Raw genomic sequence first — 25,083 nt, 5'->3', positions numbered from 1 at the left:
TGACTCTTATTGAAGATCTTTGAAGCTTTTGTGAATTTCATCATCTCTTCCATGTACAAACGTTTTCAAGTACACACGTTTTTCTTGTCTGATGATTCAGTCATGTGATTCTAACTTTAAGGTTTGTTTCAAGTTGCAGAGAAAACCACTCTGATTAGTCTCTGTTGGTGCTGTTTATATCCTTGAGTAGATAAACAGTGGCACTTGGTGTTCACTCTCTCTGCGGTAGAGTATCACTTCCTGTTCCACCTCAAACACAGTGGTGTTTTTGAGTAGCTTATCTGCTTAGCAATTTAATTAAGAACTTTTAAATACATTCTTTTTTCATGGTATAATCTTCACGTGCTTCATCCGAAGCACACTTTCTATGTACTCACTACCTAATTTATAGCCAAAGTATTCACTCGCTGTCTCTGTACTGTTTCGCTAGCTTAGCTTAGCTCGTAGCCGACTCGTTAGCACCATGGCTACTTCACCTGTCCCTCCTGCACTTTCCTGCTCATTGTGTCAAATGTTTAGTTACTCCTCGGCCTCCTTTAGCAGTAATGATACCTGTAACAAATGTAGCATATTTGCAGCTCTGGAGGCCAGGATTACTGAATTGGGGACTCGGCTTTGCACCCTTCATTCACCCATAGCTAGCCAGGCCTCTGTAGCTGGTGCAGCCGAAGATAGCGTAGGCCCCGCTAGCTGTTCCCCGGCAGACCCCAAGCAGCTAGGGAAAGATGGTGGCTGGGTGACGGTGAGGAGGAAGCATAGTCCTAAACAGAAGCCCAAGGTACACCACCAACCTGTTCGTGTGTCTAACCGTTTTTCCCCACTCGGCGACACACCCGCCGGGGGTCAAACTCTGGTAATTGGTGATTCTGTTTTCAGACATGTGAAGCTAGAGACACCGGCAACCATAGTCAATTGTCTTCCAGGGGCCAGAGCAGGCGACATTGAGGGAAATTTAAAACTGCTGACTAAGGGTAAACGTAAATACAGTAAAATCATAATTCACGTCGGCAGTAATGACACCTGGTTACACCAATCGAAGGTCACTAAAATCAATACTGAATCGGTGTGCAACTTTGCCAAAATGATGTCTGACTCTGTAGTTTTCTCTGGTCCCCTCCCCAATCAGACCAGGAGTGACATGTTTAGCCGCATGTTCTCCTTAAATTGCTGGCTGTCGGAGTGGTGTCCAAAAAACAATGTGGGCTTCATAGATAATTGGCAAACCTTCCGGAGGAAACCTGGTCTTGTTAGGAGAGATGGCATCTATCCCACTTTGGATAGAGCAACTCTCATTTCTAGAAATATGGACAAATTTATTAAACCACCCAAAATATGATTATCCAGAGTTGGGACCAGGAAACAGAGTTGCAGTCTTACACCTCCAAGTCTCTGTTAGTACATGACTTAATAATTGATCAACAAATTGATTTACTCTGCCTTACAGAAACTTGGTTGCAGCAGGATGATTATGTTAGTTTAAATGAATCAACACCCCCGAGTCATTCTAACTACCAGAAATCTCGAAGCACAGGCCGAGGGAGCGGTGTGGCAGCAATTTTTCACACCAGCCTATTCATTAACGAAAGACCAAGACAGACTTTTAATTCATTTGAAAGCCTGATGCTTAACCTTGTCCACCCCAGCTGTAAAACTCAGAAACCAGTCTTATTTGTTATCATCTATCGTCCACCTGGGCCTTACACAGAGTTTGTGTCTGATTTCTCAGACTTTTTATCTGATTTAGTGCTCAGCTCAGATAAAATAATTATTGTGGGTGATTTTCACATTCATGTAGATGCTAAAAATGACAGCCTCAACACAGCATTTAATCTGTTATTAGATTCAATTGGCTTCTCTCAAAATGTAAAAGAACCCACCCACCACTTTAATCACACTCTAGATCTTGTTTTAACATATGGCATAGAAACTGAACATTTAACAGTGTTTCCTGAAAACCCTCTCCTGTCTGATCATTTCCTGATAACATTTACGTTTACAATAATTGATTACACAGCAGTGGAGAGTAGACTATCACAGTAGATGTCTTTCTGAAAGCAATGTAACTAAGTTTAAGAATCTAATCCACCCACTGTTATCATCTTCAATGCCCTGTACCAACACAGAGCAGAGCAGCTACCTGAACGCTACCCCAACAGAGGTCGATTATCTTGTTAATTTTACCTCCTCACTACGTACGACTCTGGATACTGTAACTCCTGTGAAAAACTAAGGCCTCAAATCAGAAGTACCTGACTCCGTGGTATAATTCTCAAACACTTAGCCTAAAGCAGAAAACTTGTAAGCTGGAGAGGAAATGGTGTGTCACAAATTTAGAGGATCATCATTTAGCCTGGAGAAATAGTTTGCTGCTTTATAAGAAAGCCCTCCGCAAAGCCAGAACATCTTACTATTCGTCACTGATTGAAGAAAATAAGAACAACCCCAGGTTTCTCTTCAGCACTGTAGCCAGGCTGACAAAAAGTCAGAGTATTGTTGAGCCAACCATCCCTATAATATCAACTAGTAATGACTTCATGAACTTCTTCACAAATAAAATTCTTATCATTAGAGAAAAAATTACCAATAATCATCCCACAGATGTAATATTATCTACAGCTACTTTCAGTACCATTGATGTTAAGTTAGACTCCTTTTCTCCAAATGATCTTTCTGAGTTAACTTCAATAATTACTTCCTCCAAACCATCAATGTGTCTTTTAGACCCCATTCCTACAAAACTGCTCAAAGAAGTCCTGCCATTAATTGTGTGAATGCCTCACAGGCATTCACACTATTGAGATCCTGTTTCTCTTTATTGTTTATCCTTTATTATTCTAGTTGCTCCGTTTCTTTGCCGCTTCACTACTCCCTCAGTTTTCATCCGATTTTCACCGTTCAAACCTTAAACTCTTCTGATATTTCTGCTTTCGATTGCTTTATCTTTTGGTATTTATTACTATTATACTTTTTTAAAATATTAAGCTTTTTTCCCTTTTTTGTCCCATTGAAATGAATGGGAAACTTCCACAATTCTGCTAAAACTTGCTTGTTTTTGAAACTTAACTACTTCCTCATACTTTCACGTAGAATCTCCATTCAAACTTTAAAATGTTCTCAAATTGTTGCGCTATTCATGTCTAAATCTGCTTTTTCATATCTGTTACCGTTTTAATCTTATCCCTCTTTAAGTCTTCAGTTGGATCATTGTGATTTTTCAGAAAATACATGCATTGTTATGGTTGCTATGCAGTTGGCTTAGAGTGGACACTGGACGTTTCTAAATTTTCTCTTCATGTCCGAACAACTTCTTGCTTCTCGCTCAATTTTCACTCAACATCCACAAACTATACATCAAAACTTAGGCATTTTTGCTGGCTTTCAGAAAATATCACTATCATTGTTGTGTGAGTTACAGATTTTTATCAAATCGCCTCAGAGCAACACAAAGACTGAAAACTCTCCATAGAAAGTCAAAATCACCGCTGGAATTCTCTAATGACAGGCATTTTCAAATCGTCATATCACCTAAACCGTGGAATGAAGAGGCATGAGGCTTGTGCCAATTCTTCTTCAGACACTGCTGACACTCACAGTGGAAGCAGTTTTTACAGTCTTCTTACGATTGAGCCATAAATTACGTGGAAATCTGTCCTATCAGTTTTCAAGCTTTGAAAATGAAGCCGATTCTTCTCTCATCATATCTCCGCGACGGAGTGTCAGAGGGCCCTGAAAATTGCAGTGAAAGTACACCATGGTCTGCTGATTCACCCAATAGAAGAATCTTGCTTCTATCCCACCTATTTTTTGATTTACACGACGTTTTGTAACACTAAAATACGGAGGTTTTCGCCTCTCACCGCGATCTAATTCTGACTGCTCATTATACTGTTCTCCAAGTGCCCCTCCCCTTTGCCAGTGGTACAATTGGTGATGAAATGGTTGTGCAGCCCAAACGTCGTGGGTTCGATTCCACCTTGTTCAACTTTTTTTTCCACTACAAATTAATACAATATGACAGACCAGTGATCTATAGTGCTAATTTATTACAATTCTGCATATTTTTATGTTTTTAGTAGCTTTTCTTTTTCTGGAACTCAGCTTCTTGTTTAAGCTCCACACCAGAAAAACATTGTAGAAGGGCTGCATGTCTGTCTCTGTGTGTGTGTGTGTAACAATCCCGCCTATGGCAACATTTTTTTCAGTTAACAGTTCAAGTTGTTTTTTTCACTCTTTTTAACAAAAATGTCAGCTTCTCCACCCCCTTTAAGCAGAGTTTTTAGTTTTGTCACCCCTTTTCAGCAGAAATCCTCGCATTTTCAGCTGTTTTTTGCAGAAACTTGAGCTTTGTTACCTTTTCAGCAGAAAGTTCAAAGAGTTCACCTCTTTTCAGCAGAATTTTCAACCTTTCTGCTCATTTCAGTAGACTTGTCAGTTTCTCCATCTCTTTTCAGTTTCCTGAGACCCATTTTAGCTCAGAGAGATGGGCAGCTGCAGAAAGTTCAACTTTTTCAGTTCTTGTCAGATAATTTTTCAGCTCCTTCAGTTGATGCCTGCTATATCTTTTGGTGCTCATAACTGTTATACCTCTTGAAATATTAAGCTTTTTATGCCATTTTTTTTAACTATTCTGCTATTTCTCTGAACTTCTATACTTTCTGAGATATTAAATTTTTTTTGCAATTTTCTTACCCCATTGAAATGTATGAACCACATTATCAGTGTGGTCACTGATTTTGCTTGCCGGGGTGAGCTGTGTTTTGAGCTCAGTGAGATGAGCAGCCGTTCTCAGAGCGCAAAGAGCAACATTTTTTTTCAGTGAACACTTCAAATTTTTAAAGTCCTTTGAACACAAATTTCAGCTTCTTCACCTCTTCTCAGCGGATTTTTCAGTTTTTCTCCTCTTTTCAGCACAAATTCCAGATTCTTCAGCTGTTTTCAGCACAAAATTCAGCTTCTTCTGCTGTTTTCAGGAGATTCCACTACAAGGCATTCACACAAGGCATTTTTGCAGGAAATGCAACTTTTTCTAGTTAATGCTTCAATCTTAAATATGATCAACCTATCTCTAATAATCGGCTATGTACCACAGGCCTTCAAGCTGGTTGTAGTTAAACCTTTACTTAAAAAGCCGTACCTAGACCCAACTGTCTTAGGTAATTATAGGCCAATCTCCAACCTTCCTTTCATATCAAAAATCCTTGAAAGAGTAGTTGTCAAACAGCTAACAGATCATCTGCAGAGGAATTGTTTATTTGAAGAGTTTCAGTCAGGTTTCAGAGCTCATCACAGCACAGAAACAGCTTTAGTGAAGGTTACAAATGATCTTCTTATGGCCTCTGACAGTGGACTCATGTCTGTGCTTGTCCTGCTAGACCTCATTGCAGCATTCGATACTGTTGACCATAATATCCTATTAGAGCGATTAGAACATGCCGTAGGTATTACAGGTACTGCGCTGCAGTGGGTGTATTACATCTAACACACTCCAATTTGTACATGTAAATGGAGAGTCCTCTTCACACACTAAGGTCAACTGGTGTTCCACAGGGTTCAGTGCTAGGACCAATTCTGTTTACATTATACATGCTTCCCCTAGGCAGTATCATTAGAAGACAGAGTATACATTTTCACTGCTATGCAGATGACACCCAACTCTATCTATCCATGAAGCCAGATAACACACACCAATTAGTTAAACTGCAGGAATGTTTTAAAGACATAAAGACCTGGATGGCCGCTAACTTTCTGCTTCTTAATTCAGATAAAACTGAGGTTATTGTACTCGGCCCTGAAAATCTTAGAAATATGCTATCTAGCCAGATTCTTACTCTGGATGGCATTACCTTGGCCTCCGGTAACACTGTGAGGAACCTTGGAGTCATTTTTGACCAAGACATGTCCTTCAATGCACATATTAAACAAATATGTAAGACTGCTTTCTTCCATTTGTGCAACATCTCTAAAATTAGCAATATCCTGTCTCTTAGTGACGCTGAAAAACTAGTTCATGCATTTATTACTTCCAGGCTGGACTACTGTAATTCATTATTATCAGGATGTCCTAAAAACTCAATAAAAAGCCTTCAGTTAATCCAAAATGCTGCAGCAAGAGTACTGACAAGGGACTAGAAAGAGAGAGCAGATTTCTCCTGTTTTGGCTTCCCTTCATTGGCTTCCTGTTAAATCCAGAATTGAATTCAAAATCCTACTCCTCACATACAAGGTCTTAAATAATCAGGCTCCATCTTATCTTAATGACCTTGTAGTACCATATCACCCTATTAGAGCACTTCGCTCTCGCACTGCAGGCCAACTTGTTGTTCCTAGAGTATTTAAAAGTACAATGAGTTTTCAGGCCCCTCTTCTGTGGAACCAGCTTCCAGTTTGGATTCGGGAGACAGACACTATCTCTACTTTCAAGATTAGGCTTAAAACTTTCCTTTTTGCTAAAGCATATAGTTAGGGCTGGACCAGGTGACCCTGTATCCTCCCTTAGTTATGCTGCAATAGGTGTAGGCTGCCGGGGGATTCCCATGATGCATTGAGTTTTTCCTTTCCAGTCACTTTTGTCACTCACTGTGTGTTAATAGACCTGTCTGCATTGAATCATATCTGTTATTAATCTCTTTCTCTCTTCCACAGCATGCCTTTATCCTGTTTTCCTTCTCTCACCCCAACCGGTCGCAGCAGATGGCCCCGCCCCTCTCTGAGCCTGGTTCTGCCGGAGGTTTCTTCCTGTTAAAAGGAAGTTTTTCCTTCCCATTGTCACCGAGCTGCTTGCTCATAGGGGGGTCATATGATTGTTGGGTTTTTCTCTGTATCTATTATTGTGCGATCTACTGTACAATATAAAGCGCCTTGAGGCGACTTTTGTTGTGATTTGGCGCTATATAAATAAAATTGAATTGAATTGAATTGAGTTTGAAATATTACTCTTTCTGGGTCACAAAATAAACTTTTAAGATATTTTTGTTAAGATATTCATTGTGTGTACTCATGTTGTACAGTGTGTTTAGCTGCATTATGGTTACTGTTGTTTAACAGAAAGAGTATTTTAGTTGTCACCACAAGGAGGCACTGTTTCATTGTAAGGGCAAGTATGCTGTGTCATCACGCCCCTAAGAAGAAAAACTATACCGCAACAAAAATGGCACCCATGAGGAAAGTTTTGCCGCGTGTTGATGTGGAATAAAGTTCCCAAAATATTAAGGTCATTTTTGCCTCTGTCGTCATTTTCCTTCGAGTTGATTGCTGTCGATGCTGCAATACTCAACAATTTTCATACGAGAATGATGCTGTGTGAACTTTGAATATCTGCTCGATTTATCAAGACATCACATATTTCCATAAGTGCTCTAATGTTTTCAGAACAGAATGTACCAAACTTAGATAATAAGTAGAATCAGTAGGCTTAGAATTGCTAGATAAAATTAATAATCAAGGCTAAGCAGGGAGGTGTCTTTTTTTATTCCAGGAAAGGAACAGATACGAAGCGAGGAAAGATGTCAATGGAGAGAGGAGAAGATTTACAGGGAGACGACAGGACCGCCATGTTGCTTCCATGAAGAAGATACATGTGTTTTTGTTGTACTATAAAACTGTATGACCCGCTCTGAGGGTCGTGCTTTGTGTGAACCCAGACGGCTGATTTCACACTGAGATCCGGCGCTGTAAACCACAGTCGTTCTCCTGTACTTTCTTAAGGAAAAAGATTAACATGTCAGCAGCAAAAACTGACTAATGGCTGGAAACAGTCACAGTTATCTGTGAGCAGCATCAACTTTTAGACAACAGGAAACATCTGCAAGAAATTTTTACTGCGGTCCAAAAAATAAAACTGTCCACCTACAGAGCTGCTACCTCCATCTGCCCCAACTGCTCTACATCCTGAACTACAAACTCCACCCTGTCCTAAGAAGTGAAAAAGTCTTCACTTTTATTTTTCAACAGATCATCACTGAAAACTGAGTCTTTTTTCCTTCAAATTATAAACCTCCAGGAGGATAAACGTGTCTGTAAACAACAGCGGAAACTTCTAGAAACTGAAGACAAAACACTCAACTCTGAGCATTCCTCGCTGCACTGCATTAGGATAACCACATGCGGTTATCCTAATTGGACGTTTATAAAGTCAGCAAAGATGCACAGAAAAGAAGATCAGACACCAGCGAGGGAGGATAAGAAAGACAGACGCAACAACATTGTCATCCCCTATGTAGCCGGTGTATCAGAGAAACTCCGGAGAGTTTTCTCCAAGCACGACATCCCAGTGTACTTCAGACCCAGCAACACGCTCAGACAAAAACTGGTTCACGCGAAAGACAAAACTCCAAAACACAAACTTAACAATGTGGTGTATGCTCTACAGTGCAGCGAGGAATGCCCAGACCTCTACATCGGAGAGACCAAACAGCCACTTCACAAGCGCATGGCACAACATAGAAGAGCCACCTCCACGGGACAAGACTCAGCAGTTCATCTGCATCTAAAGGACAAAGGTCACTCTTTCGAGGATGCCAACGTTCACATTTTGGACAGAGAGGACAGATGGTTTGAAAGACGAGTGAAAGAAGCAATTTACGTCCACTGTGAGCGACCATCTTTGAACAGAGGCGGTGGTTTACGACACCAACTGTCTGCCATCTATAATCCAGTTTTGAGATCCCTTCCCAGACGCCTTAACGCCGACTCACATCCTGGGCCATCTGACCTCAGGAAATCACATGATAGGGTGGGGCCAGGTTTCACAATGAGCTCACCCGAAACCCTGGCTGATTGTGACCCACACCCGCTTTCACACCTTGGCTCATGTGATTAGGTAGAGGATCATCAGGGGGTCCTTTGTCCCTCTTTGGGGGGAAACTCCCACTGGGTTTAAATCTGGGACTCCCCACCAATTGACCCTTAGAACTGAAGAAGCTTCTCGGATGAGAGGTGAAACGTCTTCAAGCAACTCAAAGAAGTCCAGACGCTTTTCTTTCCAAGCTCCTTAGTCTACGATGACCTGGATGACTGAGAACCTTCACAGACCTTCACAGACATAGCATTAGCATGCTTTTTCTTAGGATTCAGGTGATTAGTTGATATCTGTCCACTGATATTCACTAATTACTCTAAGCTTAATTACCCATCTTGGATATCTAAAAGGATATCAGTGACTTATTCCACATCACTACCAATGTTCCCACTGGCTGCTCCCGTATGGGATTAGAACGATGCCACCTTATCCCATAGTCCAGCCAATGATGCGATTCACATTCGTATATACGCAGCCAATCAACGTGGTTGACAGGCTATGACAGCGTCCTTATGTGCCGACACCGTTCTTTTAGTTAGCAAAGCGGCGTGGCTGATGTGGAGTGAAGCCACATTAATGACAACGTGTACAACCATTGGAGATTTGAGCAGGACAGACGGAACAATTGACGGAAAAAGTGTGGACTTTATACCAGTTTTTAAATTGTGTTGATAGGCCACGTAAAACCAGAGTTATGATAAAAATATCTGCAATGTTTGGTTTTCTTCCTGAATACTATCGTTGTTTATATTTACTGCGGGAAGAAACGGTAAAAACGGCGTTTTATAAGGAAAACGCTTGAAAGCGCTCTTTGCCTGTGAGCAAAAACAAAACCAAAACACCCCACCCTTTCCCATTGGTCGAAAAATGTACCATGTCGACCAATCAAAAAATGATATGGCAACGTGGCATCTAGTTGTTAAGAAACGGGGGGAAGTTTTAGGAGTGACGGCGGTGTTTTGAGATGTGAGAGAGTTGAGACGTTTAGCGCAAATCTTGTGTAGTTAGTGTGTAGTTCGTGTGTAGTTCGTGTGTAGTTAGTGTGTAGTGTAGTCAATAGTTTTGTTGGTGTGTCCGAACAATGAGGCGACTGCTGAATGTTACAGGTGTTACAGCAGTGATACATCTCCTGTTGTCAGGCCTGCAGGTATCAGGCTGTTGTTCTCCTTTAACTCATAGTGGACAGAAATTATTTTTTGGAGTGGCACAAATAATTTGTGTGGCATCAGATTTGATGCAGAACACCTGATTGTTCTGTAAATAGTTTGAAATGTTTATTTAAAAACGCCTTGGCTGCATTAAAAAAAATAAATAGCTGCAAAAAACTTTGTTTGCCAAACTGAGTTACTTTTTTGAAGAAGTAACTATATAATTGCCCAACATTGGTCATTATATACTGTATTTTGCAGACAGAGAGTTACAGGACTCTCTCCCAGACCACAGACTCGTACTCATAATACAAGTCAGAGCTTTATGGAAAAAAAAAAAAAGAAAGCAAGAAAGTTGTGTTTTCAAAATTGGAGTTCAAGTTATTTTTACTTCCAATAGTGTTAACATACTACACAGGTCATGAACAAGATTTTTTTAAATTTTCATTGTAAGTGGGCTAAAGCAGTTAATTAAAAGTAGTCTAACATAAATGTAAATGCTGTAATTTGAATATTTTAATAAACCATGTAACTTGGATGGATTCGATGCTGGCGTGACCACAGTGCACACGTCTGATGTCGCTCACAGTGGTCCAAGGGACCGCTCAGGGAGTTTGTGTGTTTGCTCAGACACATGAAAAATTAGAGGGAACATTGATCACTACATCCTAAAAATTAATATATATGTCTGATAATAAAAGGGACATCAACATAAAGTGAAATAAAAACATTAAAAATCATATTTAGAAATTCTATCTCAGTACTATGTATTCATAAACACAATACCACTGAAGTTAATTTAATTTAGAAACCGGATCTCAAATCTACTATTTTCCTTGATCTTAATTTCTGTCTTTTTAATTACCCACAGAAACCCTGGTTTATTTCTTAATAACAAATCTACTGCTTTATGCTGATGAATTGATTTAAACTCACCGAGCCTTTCTGCAGTTCCTCACAGCTGAAATCAGTCTACGCCGTCCCCGGTTTGATGTGTTGTACTTGTGCAGGTCCAACTCATCCAGAACCTCCTCTGACATCTGTAGCATGAAGGCCAGAGCTGAGCACTGGATCTCAGAGAGTTCCTCTGATCTGTTCTCTGACTTCAGAAACTCTTGGATCTCCTGAAATAATGAGAGGTCGTTCATCTCCATCAGACAGTGGAAGATGTTGATGCTTCTGTCAGGAGAGATTTTATCACTGTTCATCTCCTTCAGGTTGTTGATGACTCTCTGGATGGTTTCTGGACTGATCTCTGTCTGACCCAGCAGACCTCCTAAGAGTCTTTGGTTGGACTCCAGACAGAGGCCATGAAGGAAGCAAACAAACATGTCCAGATGACCAGTTTTACTCTCGAGGGATTTCCCTGCAACTCTGCTGAGAAAGACATCTAGAGATGGGAAACGCTGATCATTAAATTGATGAAGACTGTCCTGAGATGAAGCATGTCCAAAAAACCTAACAATTTTCCCTTTAAATGACTTTAGGGTTAGGTGACTGTGTTTTTTTTCTTTTAAGGATTGCCCCAGAAGGTCTTTCACCACTTCTGTCTTTCTGTTGTTTTGACAGTAGAACATGTAGACTGCAGCCAGAAACTCCTGAATGCTCAGATGAACAAAGCAGTAGACTGGTTTCTGGAAGATCACACACTCTCTTTTGAAGATCTCTGTACAAACTCCTGAGTACACCGAGGCCTCTGTCACATCCAGACCACACTGCTCCAGGTCTTCATGGTAGAACATGATGTTTCCTTTCTCCAGATGTTCAAACGCCAGCCTCCCCAGCTTCAGAAGAACTTCCCTGTCAGCCTCCATCAGCTCCTGTGGACTTGTCTCATGTCCCTCATGGTACTTGTTCTTCTTCCTCTTTGTCTGAACCAGCAGGAAGTGTGAGTACATGTCAGTCAGGGTCTTGGGCAGCTCTCCTCTCTGCTCTGTAGTCAACATGTGCTCCAGAACTGTAGCAGTGATCCAGCAGAAGACTGGGATACTACACATGATGTGGAGGCTCCTGGATGTCTTCATGTGGGAGATGATTCTGCTGGACAGCTCTTCATCACTGAATCTCCTCCTGAAGTACTCCTCCTTCTGGGCATCAGTGAAGCCTCGTACTTCTGTTAGCCTGTCGACACATGTAGGAGGGATCTGATTGGCTGCTGCAGGTCGGGAAGTTATCCAGACGAGAGCCGAGGGAAGCAGATTCCCCTGGACGAGGTTTGTCAGCAGCTGGCTGACTGATGACTTCTGTGTGACATCAGACAGCAGCTTCCTGTTGGTGAAATCCAATGAAAGTCTGCTTTCATCCAGGCCATCAAAGATGAACAAAAGGTGAGAGACAGCCAGCTTCTCTGCTGTGACCTTCTGTAATGTTGGATGGAAAACATGGAGCAGCTCCAGAAGACTGTACTGCTCATCTCTGATCAGGTTCAGCTCCCTGAATGAAAGCAGAACCACCACACTGACATGTTGGTTCTCCAAGCCCTCTGCCCAGTCCAGAGTGAACTTCTGCACTGAGAAGGTTTTTCCAACACCAGCGACGCCGTTGGTCAGAACCACTCTGATGGGTCTCTGTTGGTCAGGTAAGGCTTTAAAGATGTCCTGGCACCTGATTGGAGTGTCATGGAGGGCGTCCATCTTGGAAGCTGTCTCCAGCTGCCTCACCTCATGTTGGGTATGAACCTCTTCACTCTGTCCCTCTGTGATGTAGAGCTCAGTGTAGATCCTGTTGAGGACGGTTCTACTTCCTGTTTCATCACTTCCTTCAGTCACACGTTCACATCTCCTCCTCAGACTGTTCTTATGTTCATTTAAAACCTCCTGCAGACCAACATCTGCTAAAAGAAAGAAAAACAATGAGACTAAAGAGAAATAAAACTCTTCAATGTCTGAACAACACAACAAGAAGTCGAGTTTTCAGAAATGAGTCCATCAGCAGAGAGATGTTCAGTCTTACTTTGTACACAGCTGCTCTGACTGGTTGTCTGTAGTCCAGCTCTGGTTCTGGATCGTTCTCCACACTGGGGACAGGAGTCTCCTGATGAAGCAGACTGGTCACAATATGAGGAGATGCACTGTCTGCAGAACAAGTGTCCACAGCTGGCAGAGACTGGATCCTTCAGGACGTCCTGACACAAAGCACAGCAGGACAGCTGCTCCTCGTCACAAACACCACTCCTCTTCCTCTCTCTGTGAACATAATTCTTTATTACTAAAATTATTTACTGACAAGTCTTAAAAATATCCAAATTTAAAAGTTGGTGCAGAAGTTCTGATCACCCTTCTGTACAGTCTTGTCTCTTGGTGACTAACCTCTATGTCCACACTGGTTCCAGTAGCACCTCTTTATATGTTTATTCATTTATTATTTATGTGTGTGATTCTTCTATTCTCATTATCTTTATCCCATCTGTATTTTCAGACTTCCTCTCCCTGACTATATAAACATGGACCCTCCCCCAACTTCTGCTCTTTTAATCATACAAACAAAAGTAATAAATGGCTTTTATATGAAACACTCTGGAGGGTGTGTTCCAACTACAGGGGAATCACACTCCTTAGCATCCCTGGGAAAGTCTATGCCAGGGTGCTGGAGAGGAGAGTCTGTTCGTTAGAGGTCTGGGCATTCCTCGCTACACTGTACAGCATACACCACATTGTTAAGTTTGTGTTTTGGAGTTTTGTCTTTCGGGTGAACCATTTTTTGTCTGAGCATGTTCCTGGGTCTGAAATGCACCGGGATGTCATGCTTGGGGAAAACTCTCCTGAGTTTTTCTGATACACCGGCTACATAGGGAATGACAATGTTGTTGCGTCTGTCTTTCTTATCCTCCCTCGCTGGTGTCTGACCTCTACATTGGAGAGACCAAACAGCCACGTCACAAGCGTATGGCACAACATAGAAGAGCCACCTCCACAGGACAAGACTCAGCAGTCCATCTGCATCTTAAGGATAAAGGACACTCTTTCGAGGATGCCAATGTTCACATTTTGGACAGAGAGGACAGATGGTTTGAAAGAGGAGTGAAAGAAGCCATGTATGTCAAATGTGAGCGACCATCTTTGAACAGAGGTGGTGGTTTACGACACCAACTGTCTGCCATCTATAATCCAGTTTTGAGATCCCTCCCCAGACGCCCCAGACGACAGAGCAGACTTGATTCTACAGAGAGCACAAAATCAGCTTTTAAGTTAAAGGATAAGACAGGTCCATTTCACTATAGATGCCCTCCAGATCAAGATCAGCCAGACTCTGCAGGAACTGGAAACCCTTCTACCCTCTCCAATCTTAGAAGAGGTTTACAAGTTTGTGGACAAGGCTCAGCGGGCCCAACACTCTAAAGGAAAAGAAAGACAATGCAGGAAATTTCACACCTTTCTTTCAAAAACCCACACTCCTCATTCTGAACCTACACAACTCAGAGAAGAAAACACACCTGAGGACAGTCAGGAGAAATGGGTAAAGAACTTTTCAGACCGGAATCTCACTGAACCTGAAAAGAAAATATTAGCCAAAGGAGTCAATTTTGCCATTTCTCCGCAACAGTTGCCCATAGTGGACCTCATCACAGCCACAGAAACCGCCATACGGATTAATAAATTATCATAGACAGAAGCAGAGCAAATCAGGATGAAAGTCTCAGCCACCCTCTCCAGTGCCAAAGTCCCTCCGTCCAACCTCACCATACAAGAAAAGAAGGCCGTCGCTTCCCTGAGCAAAGACCACAACATCACTGTTTTACCAGCTGACAAGGGAAGATGCACCGTGGTCCTTAACACTACAGATTACCACTCAAAGATCACTACTCTCCTCAGTGACAACAATACCTACGAAGCCTTAAAGCGAGACCCCACAAGCAGCTACAAAAAGAAAGTTATAGCTTGCCTTCAGGACCTTGAAAAGGACAAAATCATTGACCGCCTTACATATCACCGCCTTTATCCAGGGGATGCCATACCCTGCATTGACGGACTTCCTAAAATCCACAAGGAAGATGTCCCACTCAGACCCATAGTCAGTAGCATAAACTCAGCCACTTATAACATTGCAAAACACCTTGCTACCATCCTTGCACCTGTCGTGGGGAACACCCCACACCACATCAAGAACTCCACCGACAAGGTCCAGAAACTTACCCTGGATCCAGATGAAACCATGGTGTCCCTTTGATGTAGTCTCTCTCTTCACTTGCATACCCACCACGGAGGCCGTGGAGACTGTCAGAAAACGACTACAAGAAGACAGCTCCTTGGAAGACAGGACCAACTTCACACCCGATCAGATCTGCACACTGTTAGACCTCTGCCTTACCACAACATACTTCAAATACAACGAAGGCTTCTACAGACAAAAACATGGCTGTGCCATGGGCTCCCCCGTGTCACCTATTGTAGCCAACCTTTACATGGAGGAAGTGGAAAGGAAGGCTCTTGGCTCTTTCAAAGGAAGAGTACCCAGCCACTGGCACAGATATGTAGACGACACCTGGGTCAAAATCAAGACACAAGAAGTGGAATCCTTCACTGCGCACATTAACGCTGTGGATAAAAACATCAAGTTCACCTTTCCTGGACTGCGCTGTGCACATTGAAGAGAATGGCAACCTCAACAATCGAAGTTTACCGGAAGCCCACACACACAGACCAGTACCTCCTCTTTGACTCCCATCACCCTCTGGAACACAAACTTGGAGCAATTAGGACCCTACACCACCGGGCAGAACATGTTCCCTCTAAGCCTGAAGGAAAAAAGAAGGAATACACACATGTAAAGGAAGCACTCAAAACATGTGGTTATCCTAATTGGGCGTTCATAAAGTCAGCAAAGAGGCACAGAAAAGAAGATCAGACACCAGCGAGGGAGGATAAGAAAGGCAGACGCAACAACATTGTCATCCCCTATGTAGCCGGTGTATCAGAAAAATTAGAGGATCATCAGGGAGTCCTTTGTCCCTCTTTGGGGGGATACTCCCACTAGGTTTAAATCTGGGACTCCCCACCATTTGACCTTAGAACTGAAGAAGCTTCTCGGATGAGAGGTGAAACGTCTTCAAGCAACTTAAAGAAGTCCAGACGCTTTTCTTTGCAAGCTCCTTTGACTACGATGACCTGGATGATTGAGAACCTTCACAGACGCTATTATATAGAGTTATATAACTGTGTGTCACGTTTCCATTGCATTGTTTTTTTTCTCTGACGTCCTTTGGAAGAACGACTTGTTTGCTTTGTGTCACCGTTTTGCTTTCTCTTGAGATTCAGTATATTTCCAAAAGTATTCCCTTACATCCAAATCACTGAATAGAGATGTTCCATCAATTCTATGGCCACAAATTTTGGGGGTGGTAGTAGTTCAGGAGGTACTGATCGGAAGGTTGGTGGTTCAATCCCTGGCTCCTCCAGTCTGCATGTCAAGTATCCTTGGGCAAGATACTAACCCCAAGTTGCTCTCCAATGCATTCATCGGAGTATGAATGTGTATGAATGCAGTTAGGAAGCACTAAGTTTAGAGAAATTATTTGTGGTAATGGGTGTGATTGGGTGAATGCAACATGTTGTATAGAGCGCTTTGAGTACTCATGGAGCGCCATATAAGAATAAGTCCATTAAGATTTACCATTCACAGCTGTACAAAATCAGCACCTAGACATGCATACTGCTTCTACAAAAGAAATGGCTCACTCTCAGGAGCTTAGTGAACTCCAGCTTGGTACAGTGATAGTTTGGGGGATTACAAGATAGAATAATCTATTAGGAATGACAGCAGTTCAGCAATGAAGTGGAAATTACAGAGGGTCAGTGGATGCTGAAGTACACAAAGGACACCTACTCCTGTAGAGTCAGTCATTACAGACTTCAACATTAATGGGACCTTCAGTTTGGCTGGAGAACAGACCTTCATGGAATGTCTTTCTAAGGCAACCAGGTGCATCCAAGCCTCACATCACCAAGCTCATTGCAAAGTATTGGATGCAGTGTTATAAATTATGCTGCCACTGTACTCTCGAGCAGTGGAGACATGTTAGGCGCAGGGATAGCTCAGTAGGTAGCGTGGTCGCCCCATGATTAGAAGGTCGGGGGTTCAAATCCACTGAATGGCTACCCTGAGGTACCGTTGAGCGAGGTGCCGTTCCTACACACTACTCCCCAGGCGCCTGATTGGTGGCTGCCCACTGCTTCACTGAGTAAATGGGTTAAATGCAGAGAGAGTAATTTCCCCATGAGTATCAATAAAGTATACATTATTGTTATTATTATATTCTCTGGAGTGACCAATCACACTTCTCCATCTAGCAATCTTATAGATGAGTCTGAGTTTGGTGGTTGCCAGGACAACAGGATGTGTCTGACTGCACTCTTCCAAGTTTAATGTTTGCTGGAGAGGTTTGTGGTGTGTAGGGATGGGTACCGGTATCTGGTGCCATGATGGCACCGGTTCTGACATAAACGGTAGTAACCAGACCGAAAAGCAGCGCACATTTCAGTGCTTTATTTCGGTGCTTTTTTTTTTTTTTTTTTCATGAGATGTCATACACTTTGGATTCTAGCCAATCATTTTACCTTTACAAGAATAGTAGGCAGGCCCAGGTATGTACATTCTTTTAGAGCAGAGCTACAGATTAAAAATGCCCAAGGCGAAGCGGTCAAAAGTCTGGCTGTACTTCACAGCAAAAGATGCAAACTCAGCAGCCTGCAATAAGTGCTTTAAGCCCCACGCCCCCGGTACCGGGAGCAAAAAGGAGGAGATCACGTTTAATCGGTTATAACACGGGGTGAGAAATATAAGTCCAGACATGTGTGGTATCCACAGAAACCTCTGAATCTCTGCTAAAATGTCATATAAACCTTTTCTACAACCAGCAAACTCAATGAAAACAAGCCATGATTAAACGAACAGTTATTTAAAAGCGCCCAAGTCAGCTAAACAAACAAGGCAAACCAGAAATTCTCCAGACTTCATGTAACCGGCTAAAAATAGGCTGTTATCTTCCACAGCTATCACCAATTCCAAACACCAAGTTTCACCACACTCTGACCAAAATTCACTGAATGAGCCGCAAAAGAAGACCACAAAAACACACAGCGGCGCAAATGCGCTAAGACAGAAATTGGCTTACCGTCCAGATTTCCTCCGTTATTTTCGCCGGTAGCCGGTAGCCACATGATTATCAGCAATTACCACGCCTACCTAGCCGCATCAGAGCCATTTTCCGTCAACAACCTCCATTTTAGACCCACCTATAGACACGTGACTGGACAGATGTCACATGCAGTAAATTTGGGCCCATGTGGGTTTTGGCCTTGGAACGTCTGATTGGTTGAAGTAACGTGAACGTGGCATTGTTACTGTGACTCTATTGGCTCAAACAATTAAAAAGAGGTGTCAATCATGCAAATTGACCAAAAGAAACCAAAGTTACAGCCCCTCAGAGTTTAAAGGGCCATAGGCCAATTAAGCGCTCCATGCGCAGAAAAGGCCCATTACCATGTAAATGTGTGGTTAATTCTTCAAAAATGTATTTAAAAAAAAGCATTTTTAGGCATGTTAATAAAATTAATTAATTTCTGCTCTTAAATACCTAAAAAATTCAACTAGCATGGTGTCCAATTGTGTGCAAAAATTGGACATTTTTCTACCACGTCTGAATATTCATGTATTTACAGCGCTGTAATTTTTCACTGTTTCAGTTTAAAAACATAAATCTTTGCACAGATGATGTTTATATGTTGGCACGGTTCTTATTATTTTGCAGAAAAAAAGAGACCGCTAAAAATAAAAACATAAGAGGTTTTTGGACAAAGTTTGTGTTCTCCATTCTTTAAGCACCGGCACCGTTTCAAAAGTACCGATTTGGCACCGGTATCGGATAAAACCTAAACGATACCCATCCCTAGTGGTGTGGGGTTCTTTTTGTGGAGTTGGGCTTGGCCCCTTAACTCCAGTCAAAGGAACTCTTCATACTTTGGTGTGGAAGAACTTGACTGGCCTGCACAGAGTCCTGGGGTCCGTTCTTCGTACCTCGCTAAGTAAGTTAGCTGGATTTGATTGTTGACGATTTTGCGTGATCTTGGATCATTTGGTTCTCCGAAGCTCATCCGGGACTTGCTGTCATAGCAACAGATCCGTGAGCGTAAACCTGCTCGGGAGCAGGCTTACTTTATGTAAACAAGATTAGATCGCGGCCACTCAGGTATGTCCGCTGCAGTTATATGAAAGCAACAGCGATATTTCGCCACTGTTTTACCATAAATAAATATTATCAATGTAACTAAAGATAATGCAGCATTTGATTCTTTTATTGATTTCATACAGATACATACAGGTCATTTCCGAAAAAAAGGGAAATGTACTATTAATCATTCTATGTCATGTAGTAGATTATGTCAGATGTAATTCATATTTTAGGGTAGTAATAGTAAATTACTACGTGCAATCAAGATGAGAGACCACGGCTATAAAAGCGAAGGTGGATTTGGGAAGTCTGTTGCAGCCATGTCCTGTCCGTTTGTACGCGAGCAAGGAAGGTGCAAGATTGATAAGGAGAGTTTTCAGAATTCAGCGTATATTGCGGGATAGACAGGATCCTTTAGCTCAGCGCGACAGTGTGCTCATAGAGAGATATCGATTTTCCCGTGAGGGTATTATTTACTTTCTTTCTTTCTCTCTCTCTCTCTCTCTCTCTCTCTCTCTCTATAGATATATAGATATATATATATATCTCCCAACTTACTGTGCATGCTTCAGTCACACCTTGCATGGGAACAGGTAGAAGTGATGGAGTGTTATGTAAAACTACACAAAAAACCCCCCACAATGTCAATAAATGTCACAGTACAAAAAGCATTTTAATTAAGGCAACAACCAAATATTTTACATTGTACAAATAGCACCAGTTATGAAGGTGCTGCTACTGCACCCCGGCTGCTGGTCTAAGGAAGAGCTGCCCCCAGGGATGCCCTCAACAATGGGTCTGGTGGCATTCAACCCTAGGGCCAGCTCCTCTGCCGGGGTGTGACGAGGGGGTGCAGGACCACCACCTGTCTTTATTTGCTCTGCCCTTTTCTTGGTTGCTGTTATAAACAAACAAACAGATTATTTCAGGGTCTCTTTTCAGGAGACTAAAAGCAATATAAGTGATAAATATTACCATTCTGTAGAATATTCTTATATTTCACTTTTACTTGTTCCCATGTTCTAGTGGGTCCTGTTGTGGCTCTAATGTGAAAGAGGATATAATGTAATATAATATAATATGATATAATATAATATAATATGATATAATGTAATATAATATAATATAATAAATTACTTACGAGTTTAATTTGTCAGCAACTTTCTGCCAGCCCTCTCTCCTTGCTTTTGCAGCCTTTGCAGTGTTCCCTTGCATTTTAATTAAACTCTGAAACTCCTGATATCCCTCAATCAAGAGTTCTTGCTCTGCTGCCGTAAAATACTGAGCGCGCTCCTTCGACATCTTCGCCGACCAATCACAGAGTTGCCGATCAATGTTTCTACTATCGATGCGTAGCCCCTTTTAAGCCACCCAGTGATCTCAGATTACTTCATCCAGCTATACTAATCGTCAACAACAGGTGTGTTCGGAGAACCGGATTAGCGAGCTCAAAGTTAGCGCAATGATTTGATCTTGGATGTGTCATTTGATCTTGGATGTAGTAAGCGAGGTACGAAGAACGGACCCCAGACCTCAACCTGACAGAAAATCTTTGGAATGAATTAGAGCAAAGGTAACACTACATCCACACCACTGTTGTTCAGTGTTCTCATTAACAGCAGCCAGTATGATCCAGGCTTTAGCTGCTGGGTCTCTTTGTGACCTCTCAGACTGTTTAACAGATCAGACGCAAAGAGAATCAGAGCAGCTCTTTAAAGACAAACATGAACCCACTCAGGTCACACTTTCCCCACAGATATGAGCATCACTGTCCTCAAACAGCAAATGACCAAGTCTAACATTTTGATCTTTTCTCTTTCATTGTTTTCTTTTTAATGAATCTTTGTAACAATCTGAGGATGTTTCAGGTCATATTTATCCAGGAAACACAAACATGTAAAGGAGTCATCACAGCTCTCTGACCTCGTTGGTCCAGGTTTATTAGTGAAACATGGAGGGTAACCTTTGGACCAGTCACTCCTCACAGACGGACAGCTGGACCCTGCAGACTGTGATCTCTGACCTCTGCAGACACAAACATGATGAAAGTCATCGAAGCAGCTCTGATCACACAGACTGCAGATAATGCAGCTGTTTCCTGTCAGTAACAGTCCTCTTAGATTAGATTATAGCTTTTTAAAGGAAAACTGGACAAAACTGATTTTTGTTACAAATTCATTTTCATTTCCTCTCAGCTCACAAACACAGTCAGAAAATCAACCAGAATAAACACTAATTATAATGTCAGTGCAGAATTATTTCTGTTAACTCAGTGAGTTCAGCTCTCTGACCTCGTTGGTTCAGGTTCAGCACTGAAGAGTGGATTTAGGCCTTTGGAGCGGTCATGCATCACAGACGGACAGCTGGATCCTGCAGACTCTGCTCTGTCCTCCTCTTCCTCCATCATCTTCTTGGACTTCAGTCAGTCTGAGAGGTAAACCGCAAATACTGTACAACAGATTGATGGCACAGCAGTGCAGAGGCTTCAGAACCTGCCTTTGAAGCGTATCACTCCCTCCAGGTAATACACGACACCACGGTTCTTCATTCACAGATGGATTTATTCTTTCGTCACACTTCTCCGAACCACCATAAAATTCACCGTCAAACTGTCATTACATAAATGTACAGAATGACTAAACATAAATATTACAAATAAAATTTAAACGAAAGTTAATAAATGTGCGATAAACAAAACACAGTTAAACATACCTCGCTAGCTGCATGTAGCCATGAGGGAATGAGTCTGCTTCAGAAACAAAAACTTAACAAAAAACAATTCCCAACTTCTTCTTCTTCTTTATAGCTTCCTTTTACTTTGAAGAAGCTTATTTAATCTTTCTTGTGACTTAGTTAAATTACGGCTTAGCTTCTTTGCACATGCTTTCTTAACTTCCCTTTGTGTCACTTAACGGGGCCTGTGCGCAACACAGAATGTAACTTAGTTCATACCCCAAAAGGAACAACAATAAATAAAGGAAATAAATAACATACAATAACTAGATTATTTATTTTAAATATTTTAAACCAAAGGCTTTTTAACTGCCATAGATGTAAATTATGTCAATTTGTTTAATTTATTGTGTTTATGTTGTCAGTATTTCCACTGCTTCACAGCAAACAATAACTTTATTTATTATTATTAATTTTTTATATTAAATGTTATTTTTCAAATTGTAAACAAATAGTTTAAAACGGCCTCTTTTTTGCTGCCACAGTGTAGCTCAGTTTAACACAGTAACCTGAAGTGTCAATCAAAGTGACACACAAGTGAATCACATTAGAATCCTGTCCTGCTTTGGGCTCCAATCCAAAGCGGGTTTATTAGTGCATGCTTCTCTCCAAGCAAAGAGAGCGTGAAACTGTAACAGCGCGTCCAAAGCAGACACTCACATGTGTGCGATGGCTTCTTTGTACACGCAGCTGCTGAATTCCACATACAAAGAATTTGTTTTGACATAAATATCCTTTGATAAAATATTAACTCAATAAATGAGTTTACTGAGAATTTCAACCGGAGAGAAAAATTTCAGTGATTCAGAAATAAAGTGGTGACTCCATGACAGCCATTTGATCTGATCACATTATGTCAGAAACTCACTGAAATGAATAATTATGTGGACACATCTGGAACATGTAAACAAATCTAAACCTGCAAACATGACACCAGGTGACCACCAGGACCAAGCTGACTGCTTACACAGAGTTCATAACTGCTAGCTGCTCTGCTAGTTAAGCTACGATGGGTAAATGAGGTGATCTTGCTGGGAGTTACGTCACAGACTATCAGCATCTAGTTATTCAGCATTATATCTAATCCTTATTATCTGCTCCTGTCATTTAGCCAACAGTTTATTAGCTGTTTTTCCCTAAAACACACACAGTTTGTTGCTCTGGAACTAAGCTGCCCACAGCTGATGTAAGCCAGGAAAACATTACTCACTGACTTTAATGCGCTTTTCTACTCTCCCGGAGTACTCAAAGCGCTGTATACAACATGCCTCATTCACACAAGCACTTCTAAACTCAAGTGCAAACTAACATTCACACTCTGACGAACGCACTCCAATGAGGGCAACTTAGGGTTAGTATCTTGCCCAAGGATATTTGGCAGACTGGGAAGCCAACGATCGAACCACCAACCTTCCAATCAGTAGCTCATCTACTCTACCACCTGAGCCACAGCCACCCCCGATAAAAACACACAGTTTGTTGTGTGAAGAATTCAAACATGAGCTGAACAAACAGTAAAATTTAGTGATGGCCCGCTTGAAGCTGACGCTCCGGAGTGTGTGTCGAAAAAAACAACACACTGGTTCAGAAGCACTGTGTCGAGGCTTGCTTCGTTTGGCAAAAGTCACGTGACCAGTGACGTCCGAAGCTTCATTACGCACGTAACTGCTTCGGTACCTGATTCAAATGGAACGAAGTGAATCATTTGCGGGATTTGTGGAGTGTTTTGATGGTGACAGATAGCGAACCACTGATCATTCCACTGAGAGATTTGGTTCTGTTGTGTGGGAGTGTTTGCTTTTGTTTTGTGCGTGTTTATTTTATCTGAAAACGGGAAAAACTTAAAATGTAAAAAATCTGCTTTTCATAATATAAATATCATTAAATAACTTCCATTTGACTCGTAACATTTAATGTTATACAAAGAAATATTTTATTTAAAAAAACAATCTTAAAATGTTAGTCTACAAAATGTGCAGCAATTTAATTTATTTATTCTCTTTAGCTGATAGTTAGTGGAGCCATAACTGCATCTCTACCAGTTTCTCTGCACTCTGGCCTCATCTGTGCCATGTGAAGGGATTTTCCTTAAGGCAGGATAAATTATCTCCACGAAAAGGAACAGGTTCGGCCATCGGACAGTGAAACTAATTTTCTTCTTAAATAAAAATGAAAAAGGGTTTCCTTAAATGCCTCATGTTTTTAATTTGCAAGTTCATGAGCATTTCCCTTTCCATTTCACAATCAATTCTACCCCCAGGTCAAAAATATGTATATGAAAAAAAAATGCCCCTAATATAATATTATTTATAAATATACCCGTCTAGAGATTAAATGCATAAGTACCAAAAAACACACGTTCAAAGCAACACAACAGCAGCCCAATATCAGACAGAGTTCCACTCTGTAGATTGGGCAATCATTATGAAGCAGTTGGTTTTATTTTGTGGATTCAAGCTGCTCTTCATATTTTTGGCCACCAGATGTCACCAGAGAGGACTGTGTTGAAAAGCTTCGAGTAATGAACCGTTTTTCAATACAAGCTTCAGTGCTTCAGAAAGCTTCATTTGGCCATCACTAGTAAAATTCCTAAAGACAAACTGTTAAAGGAGGAAACAAAGCAAACTTACAGTTTCTTCACACCAACAACAAGCTCCACTCCACAGCTGGACACTAAACACGGACACACAGGTGAGCTGCTTCCTGAAACTCAGCACAGGTGGGAAGGGGGAGGCAGATTTTCACAATAAGAGCACTTTGTTTTTGAACGAGTGTAATGTCACAGTGATGTTTGTGACTGCGTGACTGTCAGAAACAATCAGTAACTTGGCCTCATTTCTCCTCTTTTATTTTTCACTGAGCAGATTCAGGAATTATTATTAAAATAATAAAATAACATTTTATCAGCTAAATTGTTAAAATGTTTATCATTAGTACAAGACTCTAATGGAGTAAAAATAAAGTTTTTACAGCCTGAAAGAAACATTTAGAGGATTTTAAAAGAATCAAGTTCAGTTCATGTATTTTTAGACAGTGATGCAGTTTTTAATACTTCAGCTGTTTTCTCCTCCCACCTTTTCAACAGACTCGAGGTAATCAGACATTTCTATCACAGCTGTTTCACAGACAGATGTAGGACACTTCTTTATATCAATGAAGCTCCGAAAGAGGTGTGGCGATGTTTTAAAGTGTGTTGTTGTGCAGTTAAAGCTGTTTGTGTGACGCCCTGACCTCCTGTG

The 25,083-nt window shown here is 41.4% G+C and overlaps 1 protein-coding gene across 1 annotated transcript in view; it reads right to left on the bottom strand.

Annotated features, from left to right (window-relative positions):
- The window catches only part of LOC100700528 (NACHT, LRR and PYD domains-containing protein 1-like), a 30,631-nt gene extending 18,978 nt beyond the window's left edge, over window positions 1-11,653 (bottom strand). The window contains exon 1 of the mRNA XM_025904498.1: window positions 10,882-11,653. Within this exon, the coding sequence (XP_025760283.1) occupies window positions 10,882-11,522 (641 nt within the window). The 5' untranslated portion in view covers window positions 11,523-11,653. The remainder of the gene's footprint in view (window positions 1-10,881) is intronic.
- Between the last annotated feature and the right edge of the window lie 13,430 nt (window positions 11,654-25,083).

Source organism: Oreochromis niloticus, unplaced genomic scaffold, assembly GCF_001858045.2.
Source record: "Oreochromis niloticus isolate F11D_XX unplaced genomic scaffold, O_niloticus_UMD_NMBU tig00002015_pilon, whole genome shotgun sequence".
Classification (NCBI taxonomy): Eukaryota; Metazoa; Chordata; class Actinopteri; order Cichliformes; family Cichlidae; genus Oreochromis; species Oreochromis niloticus.
Note: the sequence above shows the minus strand (reverse complement) of the source record. Positions and strands in the feature narration are given on the sequence as shown.